At 41.7% G+C, this 22,481-nt stretch overlaps 1 protein-coding gene across 1 annotated transcript in view; it reads left to right on the top strand.

Moving 5' to 3' along the window:
• Nucleotides 1-11,819: 11,819 nt before the first annotated feature.
• The window catches only part of FAM171B (family with sequence similarity 171 member B), a 52,495-nt gene continuing 41,833 nt past the window's right edge, over nucleotides 11,820-22,481 (top strand). Inside the window, exon 1 of the mRNA XM_060780249.2 lies at nucleotides 11,820-12,181. Within this exon, the coding sequence (XP_060636232.2) occupies nucleotides 11,956-12,181 (226 nt within the window). The 5' untranslated portion in view covers nucleotides 11,820-11,955. The remainder of the gene's footprint in view (nucleotides 12,182-22,481) is intronic.

Here is a 22,481-nt window from a genome sequence, read left to right as displayed (position 1 = left end):
AAGATGATACGCACATGCAGGTTCATCGCTCAATGCCCACAGCGAATCCATTTTTAAAAAACAATTAGAGATTATGCAAAAACATTTGGCCTATTTGAGCCTTGGTAGCAATTGCAAAGCTGATAGCAAGCCACACTCTGACACTAATGTTACATGAGGGAATTGAATGAGAAATACCCGGAAGCTCACAGAAGTGAACTCTGAATGTATGAACTGAATGTATACTGCATCCGATAATTAATAATGTCTAGAACTGATTTAAAATAAAAACGTTTCTGTGTAGAAAGCTCCTTTCTGCATTGTCCAAAATGTGATACCTACTTTGGTTGTGTTAGTTGTCCCTGATGTATGATTTCACTCTATCAGGCAATGTCTTTGAGGTAAGTTGCTACAACTTAAGGTTGTAGAACACGTATGATTGAAAATCAGTTGCCTTTACCTTGTGCCTTTCTCCCACAGGGCATTCTGTACTAGTGGTAGGTAAGGATCTTTCATTGTGATTCAGTGTCGGAATGAAAAGGATGAAATTGGGTTCACCTGTAATGTATGCAGCATACCATACATACTCATGTATAAGTTAAGGGTAGGTTTGGGGGCCAAAATAAATGGATTTTGATATGACCTGTGCATAAGTCAAGGGTCATTCCATAGGGAGAGGAAAGTACCAGGGGACTAGCCACCCCTGGCTATCATTTCCCCTCCCAGGCACTCAATTAATAATAATAATAATAATAATAATAATAATAATAATAATAATAGGCTCTGGTATAAACCAGTACAGGTGGTCCCAGTGATAATAGCACTGGGTGCCATGCCAAAAGATCTCAGCCGGCAATAAACATTGACAAAATTGCGATCTGTCAACTGCAAAAAGGCCACCTTACTTGGATCTGTGCACATCATTCAAAAATACACGGTCCTAGATGCTTGGGAAATATTCGACTTGTGATTTTGTGATACGAAATCCAGCAAATAGATCTCATTTGCTGTGACATACTGTGTTTTTGTGTCAGAATAATAATAATAATAATAATAATAATAATAATAATCCCACCTCTCCTGGTTTCAGGCGAGTTGCAACATTGCTAAAAACACACAATCATCTGAAAACATTCTAAAAATACACATATGAAAACATATTTATACAAAATACATATTAAAATTAAACATAAGATCCAGGTTCAAAATTCATTATTATAATTGGCTGGGTAGGCCTGCAAGAAGAGATGGGTCTTCAGTTGTGTCTATAATCCCAACAGCTCATTCAGTTCCAACAGACCTCACTACCTTTGAGGATGCTTGCCATAGATGCAGGTGAAACGTCAGGAGAGAATGCCTCTAGAACATGACCATATAGCCCGAAAAAATCTACAACAACCCAGTGATTCCCGCCATGAAAGCTTTTGACAATAGCTCATTTAGCAGTTGGAGCTCTTCCAGGAGGTCATTCTACAGTCTTGGGGTTGCTGAGGAAAAGGTCCTCTGGGTGGTGGTTACCAGTTGGGTTCCAGCATGTCCCCCCACCCCTGAGAACTCCAGTGATTGGGGCAGATTGTATAGGAAATAAAACCAGTGGTTCAACAGCGGAGAGACTAAAGGGGGTGGGTGCTTCTTTTAGGTTTGCCTGGAATGGACTAAGCTCTTGCTTTCCCCACTCTACTCAAGAGAAGTGGATGGTTCCTCCCCCCCCCCCCCCCCCAACACACACACAATAAGTGTTAGTATGCAATACTCACACTGATTCTTGGATAAGTTGGCCTCATTTTTGGAGTTGATTTTAAAGTAAAATTTCTATACATGAGTATGTAAGGTATATTTCTTAGAGTTCAACATCTGTTAAATCTAAGGATGTTTACTCAGAAGTAAGCCTACTGATTTCCTTGGAGATTTCTTATTACTAACAGTGCTTGCAACCGCAGGCCCAGTCTCTAACTGCTCCAGCAAATGTTATGATTATGGACATGGAGTGAGTCACAATGTCATAAAGCTTGCCAGTTGCCAACACTTTAATTTAACTTAAGAGCTTTTGGAAGCAGAGTTGTGACTGTACAGTAATTAAATTCCTATTTCATTGCTGCTATTGTGTCAAGTGTGCATTCTTCTAAATATATTGTCTTTTTAAAATAATGTGCCATTATATTTTATTATCCACAGATAGTTATAAAACAGCAACACAGTTTTCCTCCATGATTTGGACACACATCTAATATTTTGACTTTGTTTCATCTAGCTATGAGTTCCTATGATTAATTTTTTTTAAAAAAAAATCACTTCCTCATCATAAAAAATGAAAAACTTTTCAAATTTGAAAAATAATTTTTTAAAAATTGTGAGACATGCAGAATTTGGTGGGATGTCTCTTGCAATACATGGTTAGGCTATCATATAATAGCAAAAGCAGTTAATGATACTTTATGAATTGTTCTAGTTCATATTTACTTATCATCCTAGCCTAAGTTTGTGGTTTTCAATATTTGAAAGTCTTCTTTAAGAATTGCCGAATGTATATTTATCTGCATAGGTTCTGCCTGCATGTCACACTCCAGACATTGTCTACACATAGTCTGATAATTTGACAAAATAGCTGCACATTTTTGGAACTTTTCTGTCTTTCTATCCAACCATTTAATGCAAGCATTTCGATAAAACAATATCCAGTGACCTATTTCATAAAGTCTTTATAAACAAAAGAGCCTTCTGCTTCTTCAAGCATCTCAAATGATTCAGAAGTCTCCAAATCTATTTCAGTATGTGAGGTTCTACCAGGTATAGGGAGAGGTGAGACCGGCCCAATTGCTAAACTTTAGCTTTATGAATGCTAAATTCACATGCTATAACCCTATTCCAATGTCCCCCCACCCAGTTTTGTTTCACAAAGCAAAGTTTGTAGTACTATCCACAAAAGCAAAGCCTGCCTGGATTTTATTAGATTTAAGAACAAAAGATTGAGAACTCCAAAAAAGAGCAGAAATATCCCATCAAGACACCAGATACCATCTGATCTTGGAAGATATGCAAAGTCAAGTCTGGTTGGTCCTTGGTTGAAGAGCACTCACACTATTTCAGAGGAAGGCAATGACAAAACCACCTCTGTGTATTCTTCTGTGTAATGACAAAACCACCTCTGTGTATTCTTTGCTTAAGAGCTCCCTATGAAATCTGTGGATCAGTGTATGTTGAAAAGTGAGTTGAAGGCACACATAGAAGTTTCAGTTTGATCTATCAATTATACAGTTACGGATGTTGCCACAATACCCCAGACAAGCCCTTCAAAACTCTGCACAACTTTAGGAATAGGTTGAAGGGAATTATAAGTGTTAGAGGGTTTTTATTTTACATGTCAGGAATGACTTGAGAAACTGCAAGTCCCGTCTGGTGTGAGAGAATTGGTTGTCTTCAAGGATGTTGCTCAGGGGACCGTTGTCCAGGGGACGTCTGGATGTTTTACCATCCTATGGGAGGCTTCTCTCATGTCCCTGCACGAGAAGCTGGAGCTGAGAGATGGGAGCTCACCCCACTCCCCGGATTTGAACCACCAACCTTTCGGTCAGCAGTCCTGTCTGCACAAGATTTAAACCAGTGGCTCTCAACCTGTGGGTCTCCAGATGTTTTGGCCTTAAACTCCCAGAAATCCTAACCGCTGGTAAACTGGCTGGGATTTCTGGGAGTTGTAGGCCAAAACACCTGGGGACTCACAGGTTGAGAACAACTGGTTTAACCCATCATGCCACCAGAGGCTCCAGTGCAACTATAGTTTGCAAAGGGCTGTAGTTCAGAAGAGTACCCAAGAGCTCTCTAGCAGAGAATTACACTTCTCACCAAATACAGATCTCACAATCAAAGCCAAAGCAGTACCAAATTACTATATATGTGCATAGTGTGAGGTTATACTCACAGACTGAAGTGTCATTTCACCTTGAAGCTCATTGGCTGGCTTTGGGACTGTTGTTGTTTCTCCGCCTCACCTATTTGACAAGCTTGTCATAATGATAAAAGAGAAGAAAACCATGTATTTCATAAAAAATCATAAGGTATAAATCTAGAACATTGTGTTGCAAATTTTTAACGATAATACATTGTTGACTAGGAAAGACAACGTTATCATGTGGGGACATATGGCAAAAATTGCCCACCATTCATCAAAACTATACAGATGTGCAGCTCTCCAGGCTGTGTGCCCACTGTCTGTCGTTTACATCTTTTCAAAGTCCTGATGCCCTAAAACTGTCAGACTGCACCATATTTCTTCTGGGTTTTTTTGTTTTTGCTTTAACGTCTGAGCCGCAGAATGTCCCTGCCTGCTTTGAGAGAGGATTTTGATGCTTCTTTAAAGTCAAAGCTGCATTTCTGAGAATGTCTAATCACCAGAATCATGAAGGGGGAAGAAGGACATACAATGCTTATATGGCCATTAGGAGCAAATGACCAGATGGTTTAAAGGTTGAACCTTATGTTCGCCAGATCATAAACCTCTAAGTGCAAGACAAAAAGGATTGAACAGTGCATGTATTTATCCCATCATGCGGTAAATGTTGAGTAGATTTGTCTATAGACTGACAAAAGACTCAAATACTCTCTCTCTTTGATTGTCTGAAAAGCATTTGCATTAAATTCCATGTATTTTTGCACTCTGACAAAACTGGCCTCGAGTCAAAGACATGCATGTGCAAGATGTCAAGGAAGAGATGGGAAAACTGACACCCTCCTAATGTTGCTAGACCTGAACTCCTATCAACCCTGGCAAGAACAGCCAATGGGGAAAGGTGTAGAGGAGTGCTGGTCTTGCAAAGCAACACCTGGGCTTATCTACATTGGCTTCTTGGTGCTTAATGTACAGCCAGTTTGGGTAGTAATACTCTGAATGGGATCTCAGGGTGGGCACACACTCCATGCCAAATCCACAGCAGCAGCAAACAATCTGCATACAATCTAATTGCTTTACATAATCACTGTTCATTTGCAATTTATGAAGGATCATTTCTGTTAATTCAATATGTTGCTGTTCTTATTTTGATTAGTTGTTTTATTGATGAATGTTGATTTAATTTGCTTCTGTTGTTACATAATGATTTTGTTTATTGTCTGCACTGTTATTGTGTGTAAGTCGCTCCAAGTCCCTTGGGGAGATGATGGTGGAATAAACATTTATTATTATTATTATTATTATTATTATTATTATTATTATTTGAAACACAACAGCAAACAAGGTCACTCTGCTGGCTGTTGTACTGGATCACATGCTGGGCACTTCCCAAGTGTCTAGGATTGTGTGATGTATTGGCAAATAATGCGTGCAGATCTGGGTAGGGTTGCCTTTTGCAGCTGACAGATGGTAATTTTGTCAGCACCAATTGTGTTTGAGTGCAGGCCAAGGTCTTTAGGCACTGTGCCCAGTGTGCCAATCACCACTGAGACCACCTTTACTGGCTTGTGCCAGAGTCTTTGCAGTTCATAGAATCATAGAATCAAAGAGTTGGAAGAGACCTCATGGGCCATCCAGTCCAACCCCCTGCCAAGAAGCAGGAATATTGCATTCAAATCACCCCTGACAGATGGCCATCCAGCCTCTGTTTAAAAGTTTCCAAAGAAGGAGCCTCCACCACACTCCGGGGCAGAGAGTTCCACTGCTGAACGGCTCTCACAGTCAGGAAGTTCTTCCTCATGTTCAGATGGAATCTCCTTTCTTGTAGTTTGAACCAACTTCACATTCTACTGTCTCTCCTTATCCCTGCACATAGACATTTGTCTGCCATGGAATTAAAGGACAAGTGTGTTACTCTGTTACAAAAGGATATTACAACAATGTTTGAAAGTTCGATCTTTAAATCTTCATATCGTGTCAGCTTTTCCAGTTGAGAGTTCAATGCAATAAATGAATCAAAATGAAATAATCAGAAGAAATAAATGTCACACGAAAAGGATACCACGCAGAGTAGTTCTTACCCAGAATGTTCTCATGATGTTTCCCATATGGTGGCCAAAATGACAGGAACTGGCTGAGAATAGAAACAAAACATGCAATTGAGAAAAATATCAGTTTTCCTGTTATTGCACTATTTCAAGACAGTGGCATTAATGTTTAGAAAAGGCAGAGTCCAAATTGAACTGTCATTACTGCTTCGTGTTATGTCTGGTGTGTCAAGCTCCATTTCTTCCCCATTCTCTTATACTGCTTTGTCAACAAACCATTAGTACTCGCATTCAAATCATAAGATAGATAAGATGATGTCTTAGGTGACTCTGATGCAAGCCAGATATTTGTTTTGTTTTTATTTATTTTAATATATATAGAGAGAGAGAGCAATATCAATGGTAGGTTTCTTTTCCACTTGGCATTGCTATTCTGAGTACCAAATAAAATGCATCAAGTGGAACTAGATGTCCTGAAAAGATCCAGCAAGTTACCAAACAAATCTTCAGAAATTTATTTATTTATTTATTTGCTTTATTTCTATACCGCATTTTTCAGCCCAAACAGGCGACTTTTCAGCCCAAACAGAAACAGTCTTTTCATAAACAGACCCCACACCCCACCCTGTCTGTAAAAGGTGACTTCAACAAACTGCTCTTTTCCAAAAGACATTTGCCTTTCATTGATTTGCACCATTTGGTGCCTACCAAGAAAAAAACAACAAAACAAAACAAAACAAACCTCTTGCACCCTCAAAAGTGTTTGTTATTACATGGCAAACCAACTTCACATTCCACTATCCCGGCTCATAGACATTTGTCTGCTATGAAGTTGAAGGACAAGTGTGTTACTCTGTTACAAAGGGATATTACAACAATGTAAGTTGTGTAAAAGGTTTTGTGAACTAGGAGCCACACCGTAAGATGCACAAACTGAGGACAACATTTACTTTATTTATACCTCACCTACGGGACCCAAGGCAGCTAACAACCATAGACTTTGATCAATTTAAAACAGAGTAAATATAAAAATTAAACTCACATAAGCCGGAGAGCAGTAGGAAAAGAAGAACTTGCATTCCAGGTGGGAAAACTCATGACAGGAAGTTATAGACCTGAGTCTGAAAGACCTGATCAGGTTGCATGCTGTGAAAGCCACCCCCTGTATGGCTATCAGCCTCCTCCCAGTAGATTTAAATCAAGGAAAAGTTTCATGAGAACCACCACTCCTCTAAATATCCCTGTGGGCAGCAAAATGAGGCAAACCCAACTGGATGTCCAAGGGCAAACTGGATGTCCAAGGGAGGCTCCTTCTTTGGATGCTTTTAAACAGAGGCTGGATGGCCATCTTTCAGGGGTGATTTGAATGCAATATTCCTGCTTCTTGGCAGGGGTTGGACTGGATGGCCCATGAGGTCTTTTCCAACAACTTGGAAGTCTCCGAACAGACTCAGAAGTGGGGTTGGGAGATCAAAATACAACCTGGCACTACCTAGGAGAATCCTCTACCTCAGGGGTCCTCAAACTAAGGCCCAGGGGCCGGATACGGCCCTCCAACGTTATTTACCCGGCCCTTGCTCAGGGTCAACCTGAGTCTGAAACGACTTGAAAGCACACAACAACAATCTTATCAGCTAAAAGCAGGCCCACACTTCCCATTGAAATATTAATATGTTTATATTTGTTATATTTGTTCTTAATTTTAATTATTGTATTGTTTTTAATTGTTTGTTTTTGGGGGTTTTTTTTGCATTACAAAGAAGATATGTGCAGTGTGCATAGGAATTCATTCATGCTATTTTCAAATTATAATCCGGCCCTCTGACAATTTGAGGGACTGTGACCTGGCCCTCTGTTTAAAAAGTTTGGGGACCCCTGCTCTACCTGGTTTGATTGTGGAGCATCTGTATGCTTGCCCACAATGCCCTGCCTCATGCACAGAGGAAGCTACAGACAAGGCGGTCGCTGTTGACCGTTTTTGGCCTAAAACTGTTTAGCTGCTTGTGATCCCTTTTTATCAATTTTAAACTTATTTATTTATGCAATGTATTGTTGAAGGCTTTCATGGCCGGAATCACTGGGTTATTGTAGGTCTTTTCGGATGATATGGCCATGTTCTAGAGACATGCTCTCCTGACGTTTCGCCTGCATCTATGGCAAGCATCCTCAGAGGTAGTGATGCTTTTGACCCAAAATAAATAAAGGACATCCACGATAGGATGATTTGACCACTTCTTATTTGTGGAGTTGCTAACACTGCAATTGTTTTTCTAGTTAGCATGAGTGTATGTGTGTTGTTTGGTAGATTAAGTCAGACACTTCAGAAAGCATTTCTTTTTTTATGCTAGCAAAGGGAAAGGTGCTGGTGGGATTTTCTGCCTGAGGTGCCAAAGTAACATCTCTCTCTCTCTCTCTCTCTCTCTCTCACACACACACACACACACCTGTAAATTTGTTACAGCAAATATATTACTCCCAGTCCTGTGGCACCTTACACTTTTGACACATATTTATTATGGCATAAGCTTTGAGGAGCCACATCTAACCTCATCAGCTGTCTTGATTCAAGTGGGCAACAGGCGGAGTATGAAACCTGAAGCTATAATAAAATGTGTTAGGCTTTCATGTGCTCTGTTTTGCTTGTTTTGATCAGTCCTGGGTTCTCATTCATTTGCTCACATATAGGTCACATTAAAATCCTGTGATAAGGCGAGTGTGTGCTACATTTTCAATGTTATGTCTTTTTAATTATTTGATTCAATTTCAAATTGCTGACGTTTTGTATGCTAGCTCATTTAATCAATTCCACTAAGTTTGCATCCTCGGGGTTTTACTCTTCAGGTTTTTCATTCCTGAATCTGGATGACGAACTAATCCAAAATTCAAAATAAACCACATAGATGGCTGAGATAGCATCATCTCTGCTTTCTGATTGTTTGGTGTGCACAAATGTTTCGCTAACAAAAATATTTAAACGTTATATCAAAATTACCTTCAGGCTATGTGTATAAGATATATATGGCACATAAATTAGCTTCTCCAAGATATCTCATTATGTTGTTGTTCCTTCGTTCAGTCGTTTCCCACTCTTCGTGACCTCATGGACCAGCCCACACCAGAACTCCCTGTCAGCCGTCACCACCCCCATCTCCTTCAAGGTCAATCCAGTCACTTCAAGGATCCCATCCATCCATCTTGCCCTTGGTCGGCCCCTCTTCCTTTTTCCTTCCATTTTCCCCTGCATAATTGTCTTCTCTAAGCTTTTCTTTCTTCTCATGATGTGGCCAAAGTAATCTCATTATGTACACCTATATAAATAGAGGTATTCCAAAACCTGCAATCCAAGCAATTCAGATAATGGATACCTAACTTATATTGTGCTTTTCCATTTTTGTGTAAAGAGAAAGTCCTTTATGGCAGAGGTGGGGTTTGGATATCCAAAACCTTGGATGCTCAAATTCCCTTATATACTTCATATAATGAAGTAGTGAAATGGTGTCCCTTATAAACATGGCAAAATCAAAGTTTGCTTTGAAGTTTATTTTTTTATCTCCAATATTTTCAAGCCAAGGATTAGTTTTGAAACTTTGAATGCAGAATCCATACATATGGAGAGCTGACTGCATAAAATTCCTGCTGCAGCATATTCATCATGTCCTAAGATGCTTCTATATAATGTTTTCATTTGGCCATCTAATAAAAACAATTTAGGCTTCCTTCAAAATCTCCTGTATTAAACCATGCATTGATTCCAACGTTTTTGAAGCTTTCTCATGTGTCTTCTCCATATGTCAACATATCCTTGGTAAAGGACCTTTGCATCAACTGCCCATCGACTCTGCAATGATTTGCCAGAAGAGATCCAACCGAAATTAAATCAGAATTAAATACTTTTCTCTTCTAGCAGGTCTACCCAGACAAATTTAATCTATGAATTTAATTTTGAGTTTACATTTAAACTATAGAAATAATAATAATAATAATAATAATAATAATAATAATAATTCAAAGTGCTGGCTTTGGCCTATAAAGACCTTAACGGTTCTGGCCCAGCTTACCTGTCCGAACGTATCTCCTGCTATGAACCACTTAGGACTTTAAGATCGTCCGGGGAGGCCCTGCTCGCTGTTCCCCCACCATCGCAATCACGGTTGGTGAGGACAAGAGACAGGGCCTTCTCCATGACTCCTCGGCTATGGAATTCCCTCCCAAGTTAAATCAGATCCATTTCATCCCTCCTGATGTTCTGGAAAAAAGTGAAATCCTGGCTCTGGGACCAAGTCATTGCGGATTAAACTGACTTGATGGCAAAACTATGGTTTTAATGGACTCTGATGGATGTTTTTTAGGACGATGACTTAAATTGGCAATTGTTTTAAATGTTTTATAATGCTTTTATGATGTTTTATACTTTTTTTGTTGTGTCAGGAGCGACTTGAGAAATTGCAAGTCTCTTTTGGTGTGAGAGAATTGGCCGGCTGCAAGGACGTTGTCCAGGGGACGCCCGGATGATTTGATGTTTTTATCATCCTTGTGGGAGGCTTCTCTCATGTCCCTGTATGAGGAGCTGGAGCTGATAGAGGGAGCTCATCCGCCTCTCCCTGGATTCGAACTTGTGACTTGTCAGTCTTCAGTCCTGCTGGAACAGGGGTTTAACCCCCTGTGTCACAGGGGGCTCATGTTTTATATTGTTTTTACTTGATATGTATACCTATGGTTTTTCTTTGTTGTTAGCCGTCCTGAGTCCCTCTGCGGAGGTTGAGATAGGATGGGGTATAAATGTCCTAAATAAATAAATAAACAAATAAATATTTGGATTATTGATGTTGCCATACCAGGTGACAGTCACATTGAGGAAAAACAATAAGAAAAACTCAGCCGTTATCAGGACCTCAAAATCGAACTCCAAAGGCTCTGGTATAATCCAGTACAGGTGGTTCCAGTGGTCATCGGCACACTGGGTACTGTGCCAAAAGATCTCAGCTGGCATTTGGAAACAATAAACATTGACAAAATTGCAATCTGTCACCTGCAAAAGGCCACCTTACTTGGATCTGCACGTATCATTCGAAAATACATCACCAGCGGCTCTAGGTAATTTTCAATGGTAAGCAAACAGTATTTTGGTGCCCCCCCCCCCCACCATCAATCACTGATATATATTTTCTGTTTGTCGTGGGAGTTCTGTGTGCCATATTTGGTTCAGTTCCATCATTGGTGGAGTTCAGAATGCTCTTTGATTGTAGGTGAACTATACATCCCAGTAACTACAACTCGCATATGTCAAGGTCTATTTTCCCCCAAGAGCACCTCAAGAGCCCTGCTGGACAAAATCAACTATACTGCAAAGGCTTACTTTGCAAAATGGGTTGAGCCGCCCCTGTACATCACACAGTCCTAGATGCTTGCAAAGTCTCTGGCACAAGCCAGTCAAGGTAGTCCCAGTGGTGATCGGCACACTGGATGCAGAGCCTCAAGACCATGGCCTGCACTTAAACACAATCAGCGCTGACAAATTTACCATCTGCCAGCTGCAAATGGCCACCTTATTGGGATCTGCACGTATTATTCGCCGATACATCACACAGTCCTAGACACTTGGGAAGTGTCCGATGTGTGATCCAATACAACAGCCAGCAGAGTGATCTTGTCTGCTGTGGACTCATCAAGTTGTGTTTTAAATGATGATGATGAGGAGGAGGAGGATGAGGATGATGATGCAATAGACACCAAAAAACAGTAGCATCAGAACAACTTGTGCTTGCCTGAAAAGTAATTCAGGGTGGAAAACGTCTAGCTGGAATCCTACCTAAGAAATCCCCTTTCCCCTTCTGGGAGGGGCCTCCCACCTGAGTGCCTGCTCCTCCTGTCGCTCCCCCTCCCCTTCCCTGTGTCACGTGGGCTCGGGAGGGGAGGGGAGGGGGCTCCCTCTCCGGCGAGTAGCCTCTGCTGCTGCTGCCTCTGCTGCTGCCCGGCTGGCGCTCTCCTTTCGGCCCTGGCCCGCAATATGCCTCCGGAGCCTGGTGCTGCTGCTGCCTCGTCGCCATGCCGCCGGGGACCTGCGGGCGCTTCTCTTCCTCGTCCTGGCGCTGCCTCCTGCTCGGGCTGTGGCTGCTCCTCCAAAGCCACCCGGGATCCGCAGCCTCCACCAGTAGCAGCGCCTCCGTCGACCTGAGCCTGGGTCGGCGACCTCGGCAGCAGCAGCAGCAGCAGAACCCCCGGGCGGCTGTCCTGGCCTCTACTGACCCTTCCTCCCCTCTGGCTGCTCCAGGTAGGTCGCCTTGGCCAAGCTTGGCCTCTTGGACTCACCCCCCCTCCCACGCGCCCCCCCCCTTTTTGCCCCCCTCTCCTCCCCTCTCACACCCGCCTTCCCTATTTGTTGTACACACACACACGCATACACACAAACACATACACATATACACACATATATGCACCCATACACATATACATACACATATATACACACATAGACCTATACATTCACGCACACATATATACACACACACATATACACACACAAACACACATATACATACATACGCACACATACACATATACTTACACACAAATATGCACACATATATGCACACACATACATATACACAAACACACACATATACATTCACACACATACATATACACAAACATACACATATACATACATACACATACATACAAACACACACACATATATACACACAAACACACACACATACACATACATATATACACACAAACACACATGTATACACACAAACACACATACATATACACACATATATACACACATACACACGTATACATACACACACACATATACATACATACACTCACACACACATATATACACGCAAACACACACACATACACACACACATATATATACACACACATATATACACACATAGACACATACATATACACACATACACACATACATATACACACATATATACACACATACGCACACATATATACACACATACACACACATATATATACACACACACATATATATGCCCACATACATACACACATGTACACACATAGACCTATACATTCACACACACACATATATACACGCAAACACACATATACAAACACACACACACACACATATATATACATACACACAAACACACATATATACACAAACATACACATATACATACACACATATGTATACACATACATATACACATACACATATACACACACATAAATATAAAGTGTCATAGTATCATAGAGTTGGAAGATGCCACATGGGCCATCCAATCCCAATCCCCTGCCACACAGGAAAAGCACAATCAAAGCACCCTTGACAGATGGCCACCCAGCCTCTGTTTAAAAACCTTCAAGGAAGGAGCCTCTACCACATTCTGGGGCAGAGAGTTCCACTGCTGAACAGCTCTCACAGTCAGAAAGTTCTTCCTAATGTTCAGCTGGACTCTCCTTCCCTGTAATTTCAACCCATTGAGTCCTAGTTTCCATGGCAGCAGAAAACAAGCCTGCTCCCTCTTCCTTATGACACTCTTTCACGTGTGCTGTCCAAGGCTTTCAAGGTGTATTATACAAGATGTGTTGTTGTTGTTGTTGTCATTGCCTTTTCTGCAAAGCTTCTGGTCCCTTATCAAAGCGCAACTCCAGGGAGTCTGTAGCACTGAGCCATGCATGGCAGGGAAAGCAGTGCCAAACTGCATTAATTCTGCAGTATGGATGGATGCACTGGTGCATCCCAGACCCTCCGTGGCACAGTGCTTCTCTCCTTCGGGTCCATCACTTACAGCCCCCATATCTGCAAACTGCCTCCTTTGGGTTGGTTTCCTCCACATCCCATCTCTCCCCATCATGCTTCTCTCCATTTCTCTCCCCATCTCTTCCCTGTCTTGGGGTAACCAGCATGTTTGCCCAATCTCAAAAAACAGGATTGTGAATTGTTTTCCTGGGAAAAACCTATCAATCGGGGGGAGGGGGGGGGGGAAGAAAGGAGAATGACCATTTTGTTTGTTTTCATCTACAGTTGTCCTCATGATGCACTTTCTCCTGTCCTTAAAGGCCGATCCCCACTGCTCCCCCTTCTTGGGCTCCTCCATCACAGATAAACTTTTTTTATATACACTTTTTTTTACTCCTATCTTATCCAGGGTTTTAACATTTTAGCTTGTGCATTTGGCCTGCCCTTTGTGTTTGGTTTTTATTATTTTATTCTGTTATTTTATGTATTTTGCTGTGATGTAATTTTTATGTTGTTTTGTTTTTAACTTTGCTGTATTATTTTTGGGCTTGGCCTCATGTTAGCTGCCCCTAGTCCCCTTTGGGGAGATGGTGGCGGGGTATAAATAAAGATGATGATGATGATGATGATGATGATGATGATGATTATTATTATTTGAAACACAACAGGATGAGTCCACAGCAGACACTCTGCTGGCTGTTGAATTGGATCACACGTCGGACACTTCCCAAGTGTCTAGGACTGTGTGATGTATTGACGAATAATGTGTGCAGATCCCAGTAAGGTGGCCTTTTGCAGCTGGCAGATGGTAGTCTTGTCACTGATTGTGTTTAAGTACAGGCCAAGGTCTTTAGGCACTGCACCCAATGTGTTGATCACCACTGGCTTGTGCCAGAGTCTTTGCAGTTCGATCTTTAAATCCTCATATCTTGTCATCTTTTCCAGTTGTTTCTCTGCAATCCTGCTGTCACCTGGGATTGCGACATCAACGATTTGTTATTATTATGATTATTTATATTATTATTATGATTATTATGATTATTATTCCTTCCTCCCCTTTTAGGAAATGGGGGTACAATTGGAGTGTAATGTCCCCCCCCCCCTCTCCTTTAACAGGCTTCCCATGCAGCTCCTGGGTGCATCCACACTGTAGAATGAATGCAGTTTGGCACCACTTTCACTGCCATGGCTCATTGCTATGGGATCCTGGGAGTTATGGTTTGATGAGGCACTAGTGCTATTTGACAGAGGCCCCTTCCACACAGCTGAATAAAATATCACATTATGTGCCTTGAACTGTAATATACTTACTTACTTAGGCAATCCCTCGTTGTCCGAGTAGGATTGTCTTCCAAGATTGGTGTACCGCGGTGGGTCTGTAGATGACTGTGGAGCCCTATTCTTGATCTGCATCTTCTCCCACAGTGAGGGCATTGGTTTCCAGGTGCAAGGCGGTCCCGGTCTGGGTTGGCTTGATGCGTCTTCCTCTTGGCATGTTTCTCTCTTTTGCCCTCCATTCTTGCCTCTTCAAATTCTGCAGCACTGCTGGTCACAGCTGAGCTCCAGCTGGAGCGCTCAAGAGCCAGGGCTTCCCAGTTCTCAGTGTCTATGCCAGAGTTTTTAAGGTTGGCTTTGAACCCATCTTTGAATCTCTTTTCCTGCCCACCATTCTATTTTCCGTTCTTGAGTTCAGCTAGAGCAACTGCTTTGGGCATCTGGACAACGTGGCCGGTCCAGTGGAGTTGATTGGGGAGGACCATCGCTTCAATGCTGGTGGTCTTTGCTTCTCCCAGTACGATGACGTTTGTCCGCTTGTCTTCCCAAGAGATTTGCAGGATTTTTTGGAGGCAACACTGATGGAATCGTTCCAGGAGTTGCATGTGATGTCTGTAGACTGTCCACATCTCGCAAGTGTATAGCAGGGTTGGGAGGACAATAGCTTTATAAACAAGCACCTTGGTATCCCTACGGATGTCCCGGAATATATGGCAGTGTGGACTCAGATAACCCAGTTCAAAGCAGATATTGTGAGATTTTCTGCCTTGATATTCTGGATTAAATGGCTGTGTAGGAAGAGCCCAGAGAAGACATGTAAAATATCATCTCTCAGGATTACGTAGCATGGAGCCATGATAATAGAAGTAGGGTCAAACTGCATTCATTATACTGTGTAGATGCATTCCCTGGTCTTATATCCACATCATTATTGTTGTGTGACTCTCCCTTGGTGTGTACCTTCTTCCTAAGGTGGCTTGTCTTCCCCTCTGCTTCCCTTCCTCATTCCCTTCCAATCCCGGCTGCCTCCACTTTCCCTTTAAATCATGCAGCCTTCCCTCTTCATTATATTTCCTGGAGACATCACTTGTTATTTATGGGTCCTGTTGCTGGGGGAAGGGGGTCTTGGCTACTGTGTGCTTAATGAGGCGGCCTCCTTGCCTCTTGGGGATGGGAATTAGCCCTCTGGTTGCTTTGCTTTCCTTTGCTCTGGGATTTAATAGCTCCCCTGGAGCAGCAGCTGCTGTACTTTAAAGCAGCAACATTGGCATATTGCGAGTCTGCTTTCCCTTCCCAATTCCCACAGAAGGGAAAATGCCTTCTTTTGATTCCGGGAAGGATGGAGTACTGTTGATGAAGCAGGGAGAGGAATTATATTTATTTTTTGTCAGCTCAGAAAAATACAGCATGGATCATTTTGCACTGTGTTTTTCCAAATTTCATCTCACCACCACATTTTTAAAAACCGTGGAAAGCTCCCCAAAACAGCTTGTTTCCTCTTACTTAGCAGGGGCCCAAGTATATGTAGCCTATGACACATCCAGACAGGATCATCCGCATCGGAAGATGTGTGATGCATCGTCGGTGATCTAATTTGCAGAAATGAAGCACAGGCTTCTGCCACGTCTGCCTGCCTTTTCCTATGGATGTGAACGGATTGTGTCGCTTTTGGACAGATTGTGCCGCTTTTGGACGGATTGTGTCGCTTTAATTTCCAATCGGAATTCGTTTTTGTAAATCCGCTCCTGGCTTTTGGCTCTTAGTGACTCAAATGCTGTAGTGTTGTTGTGGTTGCTGCTGTCATTTTAAGGCAGAGGGAGGGGGAAACGTGGACCTGCGACAACAGCTGGAAGATGAAGCTATCTATCTAGTGAACGTGGCTCAGCAAATTCATGCCTGCATCAGGGATGTAATGGCTAGCACATGCCTGAGCCACGCTGATGACTGGCAGAATCTATATGCTCAGTTGTTTTTCTGGGTGCTGTGCTGAGCAAGAAAATGTATTTCCACTGGCGGTAGTGAATACCGAAATGTGGCCATGTTTTGCATTAGATGTGCCTTGCAAATGTTCCCACTTTATAGCAGTGATGCATAAGAATGGGGTCATGGAGTTCTGTTTTTAACATTTGAGATAAATAATAGAAGGTGTTCGTGTGAAAATGGCTCTTCGGTAGACTTTTCTGAAATGCCTTGAAACATTTTACATGTAATACGTTCAGCAGAACAGTTGAGAGAAGCCATGATTCTGTTCCCTTTTCGTAGCAGCCTCAGTGGTTCTGCTCTATGAAAGTTATGGCTACATCTTTTGGGTGCTTAAGCTTAAAACCATCCAACACACATATATGCGATTGTGCGTGCACGCACACACACACACACCTGGATTTGAGCCTCATTTGAGATTTACTCATTTACTCAGATTTGAACCCAGTCAGGTTTAAATCTGAGTAAACCTGTACAGTAAGATCCCTATATTCACAGTGGAGATGTTCCCTGCCAGACTGTGGATATGACCGAACCCGATTAAATTTCCTTACTTCTGATTCCAGTGTACGTATCATAGGGTTTGTACTAGAGGATCTAAACATTTTTAGATTTTTGTCCTCTCTTGAATTTTTAAGGTTATACAGCACAAGTCTATGCTAATCACACTGGAGGACCTAGCAAATTCATAGAATCATATAATCAAAGAGTTGGAAGAGACCTCATGGGCCATCCAGTCCAACCCCCTGCCAAGAAGCAGGAATATTGCATTCAAATCACCCCTGACAGATGGCCACCCAGCCTCTGTTTAAAAGCTTCCAAAGAAGGAGCCTCCACCACACTCCGGGGCAGAGAGTTCCAATGCTGAACGGCTCTCACAGTCAGGAAGTTCTTCCTAATGTTCAGATGGAATGTCCTTTCTTGTAATTTGAAGCCATTGTTCCGCGTCCTAGTCTCCAGGGAAGCAGAAAACAAGCTTGCTCCCTCCTCCCTGTGGCTTCCTCTCACATATTTATACATGGCTATCATATCTCGTCTCAGCCTTCTCTTCTTCAGGCTAAAAATGCCCAGCTCCTTAAGCCGCTCCTCATAGGGCTTGTTCTCCAGATCTTTTATCATTTTAGTCGCTCTCCTCTGGACACATTCCAGCTTGTCAATACCTCTCTTGAATTGTGGTGCCCAGAATTGGACACAATATTCCAGGTGTGGAAGAGAGACTCATAGAGAGACTATTTCTCACTAGGTATAGGTACTTTAAACCACAGGTGTGGGTTCAGTGGTTACAGGGGTCTTATGCCCCTTTCACACTGCCCTTATGTCCCAGGAACTGATCATACTACTTCATCACACTAGAGCAGTGGTTCTCAACCTTCCTAACGCCGCGACCCCTTTATATAGTTCCTCACGTTGTGATGACCCCCAACCCTAACATTATTTTCGTTGCTACTTCATAACTGGAATTTTGCTACTGCTATGAATTGTCATGTAAATATCTGATATGCAGGATGTATTTTCATTCTCTGGACCTTGGGAGTTGTAGTTGCTGGGATTTGTAGTTCACCTACAAACAAAGAACATTCTGAACTCCACCAGAGATGGAATTGACCCAAACTTGGCACACAGAACGCCCATGACCAGCAAAAAATAATGAAAGGGTTAGGTGTTCTGAATCATCATGTAAACATCTGATATGTAATTTTGTACAATCTGGTAATGGAACATAGGAATGGAACAATGGACGACGAACCTGGACTACGCTTGGATGATGAGAAGATTGGGTACGGTTGTTTTTTGTAATAATTGTGCATTGTAATTGCTTATTGGTAATTTATGGATAATGTATTAAGTCAATTGTTATATGTTGTATGGAACCACTGCTGTTTCTACTGTTTTTACTGTTTGTGAACCGCCGTGAGTCGCCTTCGGGCTTGAGATACAGCGGTATATAAGCAAAGTAAATAAATAAATAAATAAATAAAAAATATGTAAGATGTATTTTCATTCACTGGACCAAATTTGGCACAAATACCCAACACACCCAAATTTGAATACTAGTGGATTTGGGGAGGGGATTAATTTTGTCATTTGGGAGTCTGGTGGGAGTGTGCTGGGATTTATAGTTCCAGATCAAAGATCATTCTGAACTCCACCAATGATGAAATTGAACCAAACTTGGCACACAGAACTCCCATGACCAACAGAAAATACTGGGTTTGGTGGGCATTGACCTTTAGGAGTTGTAGTTCACCTACATCAGTGGTTCTCAGCCTTCCTAATGCCGCAACACCCTAATTGTGGTGATCCCCCAATCATAAAATTATTTTGTTGCTATTTCGCAACTATAGTTTTGCTACTTTTATGGATCGTAATGTAAACATCTGATATGCAGGATGTATTTTCATTCACTGAACCAAATTTGGCACAAATACTCTATACAACCAAATTTGAATATTGGTGGGGTTGTCATTTGGGAGTTATAGTTTCTGGGATTTATAGTTCACCTACAATCAAAGAGCATTTTGAACTCCACCAATGGCGGAATTGAACCAAACTTGGCACACAGAACTCCCATGATCAACAGAAAATACTGGTAGGGTTTGGTGGGCATTGACCTTGAGTTTTAGAGTTGTAGTTCACCTACCTCCAGAGAGCACTGTGGACTCAAACAATGATGGATCTGGACCAAACTTGGCACAAATACTCAATATGCTCAAATGGTGGAGTTTGGGGAAAATAAACATTGACATTTGGGAGTTGTAGTTGCTACAATCTATAATCAAAGAGCATTCTGAGCCTCACCAATGATAGAATTGGGCCAAACTTTCCACACAGAATCCCCATGACCAACAGAAATTATTGTGTTTTCTGATGCTCTTTGGCGACCCTTCTTATACTCCCTCACGACCCCTCCGGGGGTCCCGACCCCCAGGTTGAGAAACGCTGCACTAGAGAATGAATCTACTTTAAATCCAGTTCTGCCTCCTGCAGAATGCTGGGGTTTGTAATAATAATAATAATAATAATAATAATAATAATAATACTTTATTTAAACCCCACTACCATCTCCCCAGGGGACTCGGTGCGGCTTACATGAGACCAAGCCCAAAATACAACAATACAAGCAATAACAATAACACTACAAGCAATTTAAAACAACAAAGGCTGTTAAAGGTGCCTCCCTCAACTACAAACCCCAGAATTCTGCAGGAGACAGAAACCAGATTGAAAGTGGATTCATTCTCTAGTGTGATGAAATCCTAGATTATCTTCTTATCCCAGATTATCTAGCATTGGAGATTCATATAATCCAGTTTAAGGAAGATAATCTGGGATCAGATCCTGAGGCCTTATTATGTAGAATTGCATTGTATTGGCTAGCACTCTAAGGCCCCTTCTACGCTGCCATATAGAATCCAGATCGCTTTGAACTGGATTATATGACAGTGTAGACATATAATCCAGTTCAAATCAGATAATGTGGATTATCTGATTTGATAATCTGGATTATGCGACAGTGTAGAAGTGGTTTAAGGAAACCTTTGAAATGTGACTATATGACTTTTTTGATCCACACATTTCAACAAACCAATGTTTAAACAACCCAATATGTATGCTTCAGTTAATGAAAGAGATGTGCTTCTGAGTATTCTTTCATAGAAAGTTTGTTATCAGGGCACACATAATATGTAAATATTAAGACCAGGCTCCTTGTATAGAAAAAGAATAACAATTCAACATTTGTCAACAGAAACGTTTCTGAAAAACTAATAATATGCACATTGGAGATTTTGAATAGTCAGATGAGCTTTGTAGAAGTAAAGAAAAACATTTTTAACCTTCTAGAGAACAGTTGAAAGCTGCATCCATGGATGGCTTTCAGACATGTAGCCGGGGGAGGGGGGGGGGTGTTTGGGGAGCTTCACCCCCCCCCCCCCCGAAATTCTGATGGTGGTCCGTGAGAAGGCATTACTGGTGCATTATTTAAACTGCTATGTTTATTCATATCATGATCTGATCACTATACTCAATATATCCCATATGCATGGGGGTATTGGGGTAACGATACAAAAGGTTTGCTAGACTCAGCCCCCCCCCCCTGAACCAAACTCAACCCCCCCGAACCGAACTCAGCCCCCCCCCCCCCCCCGAAACAAAATCCTGGCTACAGGCCTGATGGCTTTTCATTCACCAGCCTCTACTTCCTGTATGATTTCTACTTTCATGACCAAAGTTATAGATTGGTGATTCTTTAACATATTGGCAAGCCTATCTGCTTTTAGTGCCCCCGGTGGCACAGTGGATTAAAGTGCTGAGCTGTTGAGCTTGTTGACTGAAAGATTGGCAGTTCGAATCTGGGGAGTGGGGTGAGCTCCCACTGTTAGCTCCAGCTTCTGTCAACCTAGCAGTTTGAAAACATGCAAGTGTGAGTAGATCAATAAGTACTGCTCCGGTGAGAAGGTAATGGTGCTCCATGCAGTCATGCTGGCCACATGACCTTGGAGATGTCTACGGACAATGCCGGCTTTTTGGCTGAGAAATGGAGATGTGCACCACCCCCCAGAGTCGATCTTGACTCGATTTAATGTCAAGGGAAAACCTTTACCTTTAGCCTGCTCCAGGATATATCATTGTCATTATTAGGTGTCCCAATTTTTTAAAAAACATCCAAAATACTTTTTTCCCCAGGCATTTTGACAAGGAATACTCCACCTATATACACAATGTAGTTTGAAGCCTCTCAAGTACTCTATACATAGCAGGTATTATGAAATGTAATATTCATAAACATTATACTTAATGATGCTTGCAGGCACTCAGAGCCTCTCCGTGCTCAGCTATAAATATTTGATCCCAAATTTGGCACGCAATTTGAATTTCTGATCTCTGTAAGGATCTAGAAAATACATATTTTTAAAATTACTCCTTCCATAGAGTTGACTAATTTTTATATAAATGGGGGAAAGGAGGAGAGGCCAACCTAACTAAATTTCTTTCATCTGTCACCCTGGAGAGATGGTGGAATTAGATCAGGTCTTGTAGCAAAACATTTGACTTCACCTTCACATGAAGTTCGTAGTCTGAATATCTGCAGTAGCGGTTTTAGATATGGTCTTTGTGTGACCTCATTGGCAATTTAAAACCATTTAAAGAATGCTTCAGTATGAGAAATGGACGATAAGGTTAATTGAAGTCAGAAAGGAACACTGAAACCTATTGAAGATGGTAGATTAGTGTAGTAAAGAAGTAAGTCAGGGTATTATAAATCTTGCATAAAGAAAAGGAAATTGCAGAGTAGTCCAGTACAAACGTGGAGAAAACACGGAATTATTGGATATTATAAAATATTGTATGACTTCCAGATCTGCAGAACTGATACATATGATTTCACTTCAGGATTTCACATATTATCTTAGAGCCGCCTGTACAAACTATACCTTCTTCGCTGTTCCTTCATCATTTGTCTCATTAGAAATAATAGTATTCACAACTAGGTGGTTGTACATACCTATCTGTGTGGTGGAGGCTCCTTTTTTTTGGAGGCTTTTAAACAGAGACTGGATGGCCATCTGTTGGGAGT

The sequence above is a fragment of the Anolis sagrei genome, chromosome 1 (assembly GCF_037176765.1).
Source record: "Anolis sagrei isolate rAnoSag1 chromosome 1, rAnoSag1.mat, whole genome shotgun sequence".
Lineage (NCBI taxonomy): Eukaryota > Metazoa > Chordata > Lepidosauria > Squamata > Dactyloidae > Anolis > Anolis sagrei.
Note: the sequence above shows the minus strand (reverse complement) of the source record. Positions and strands in the feature narration are given on the sequence as shown.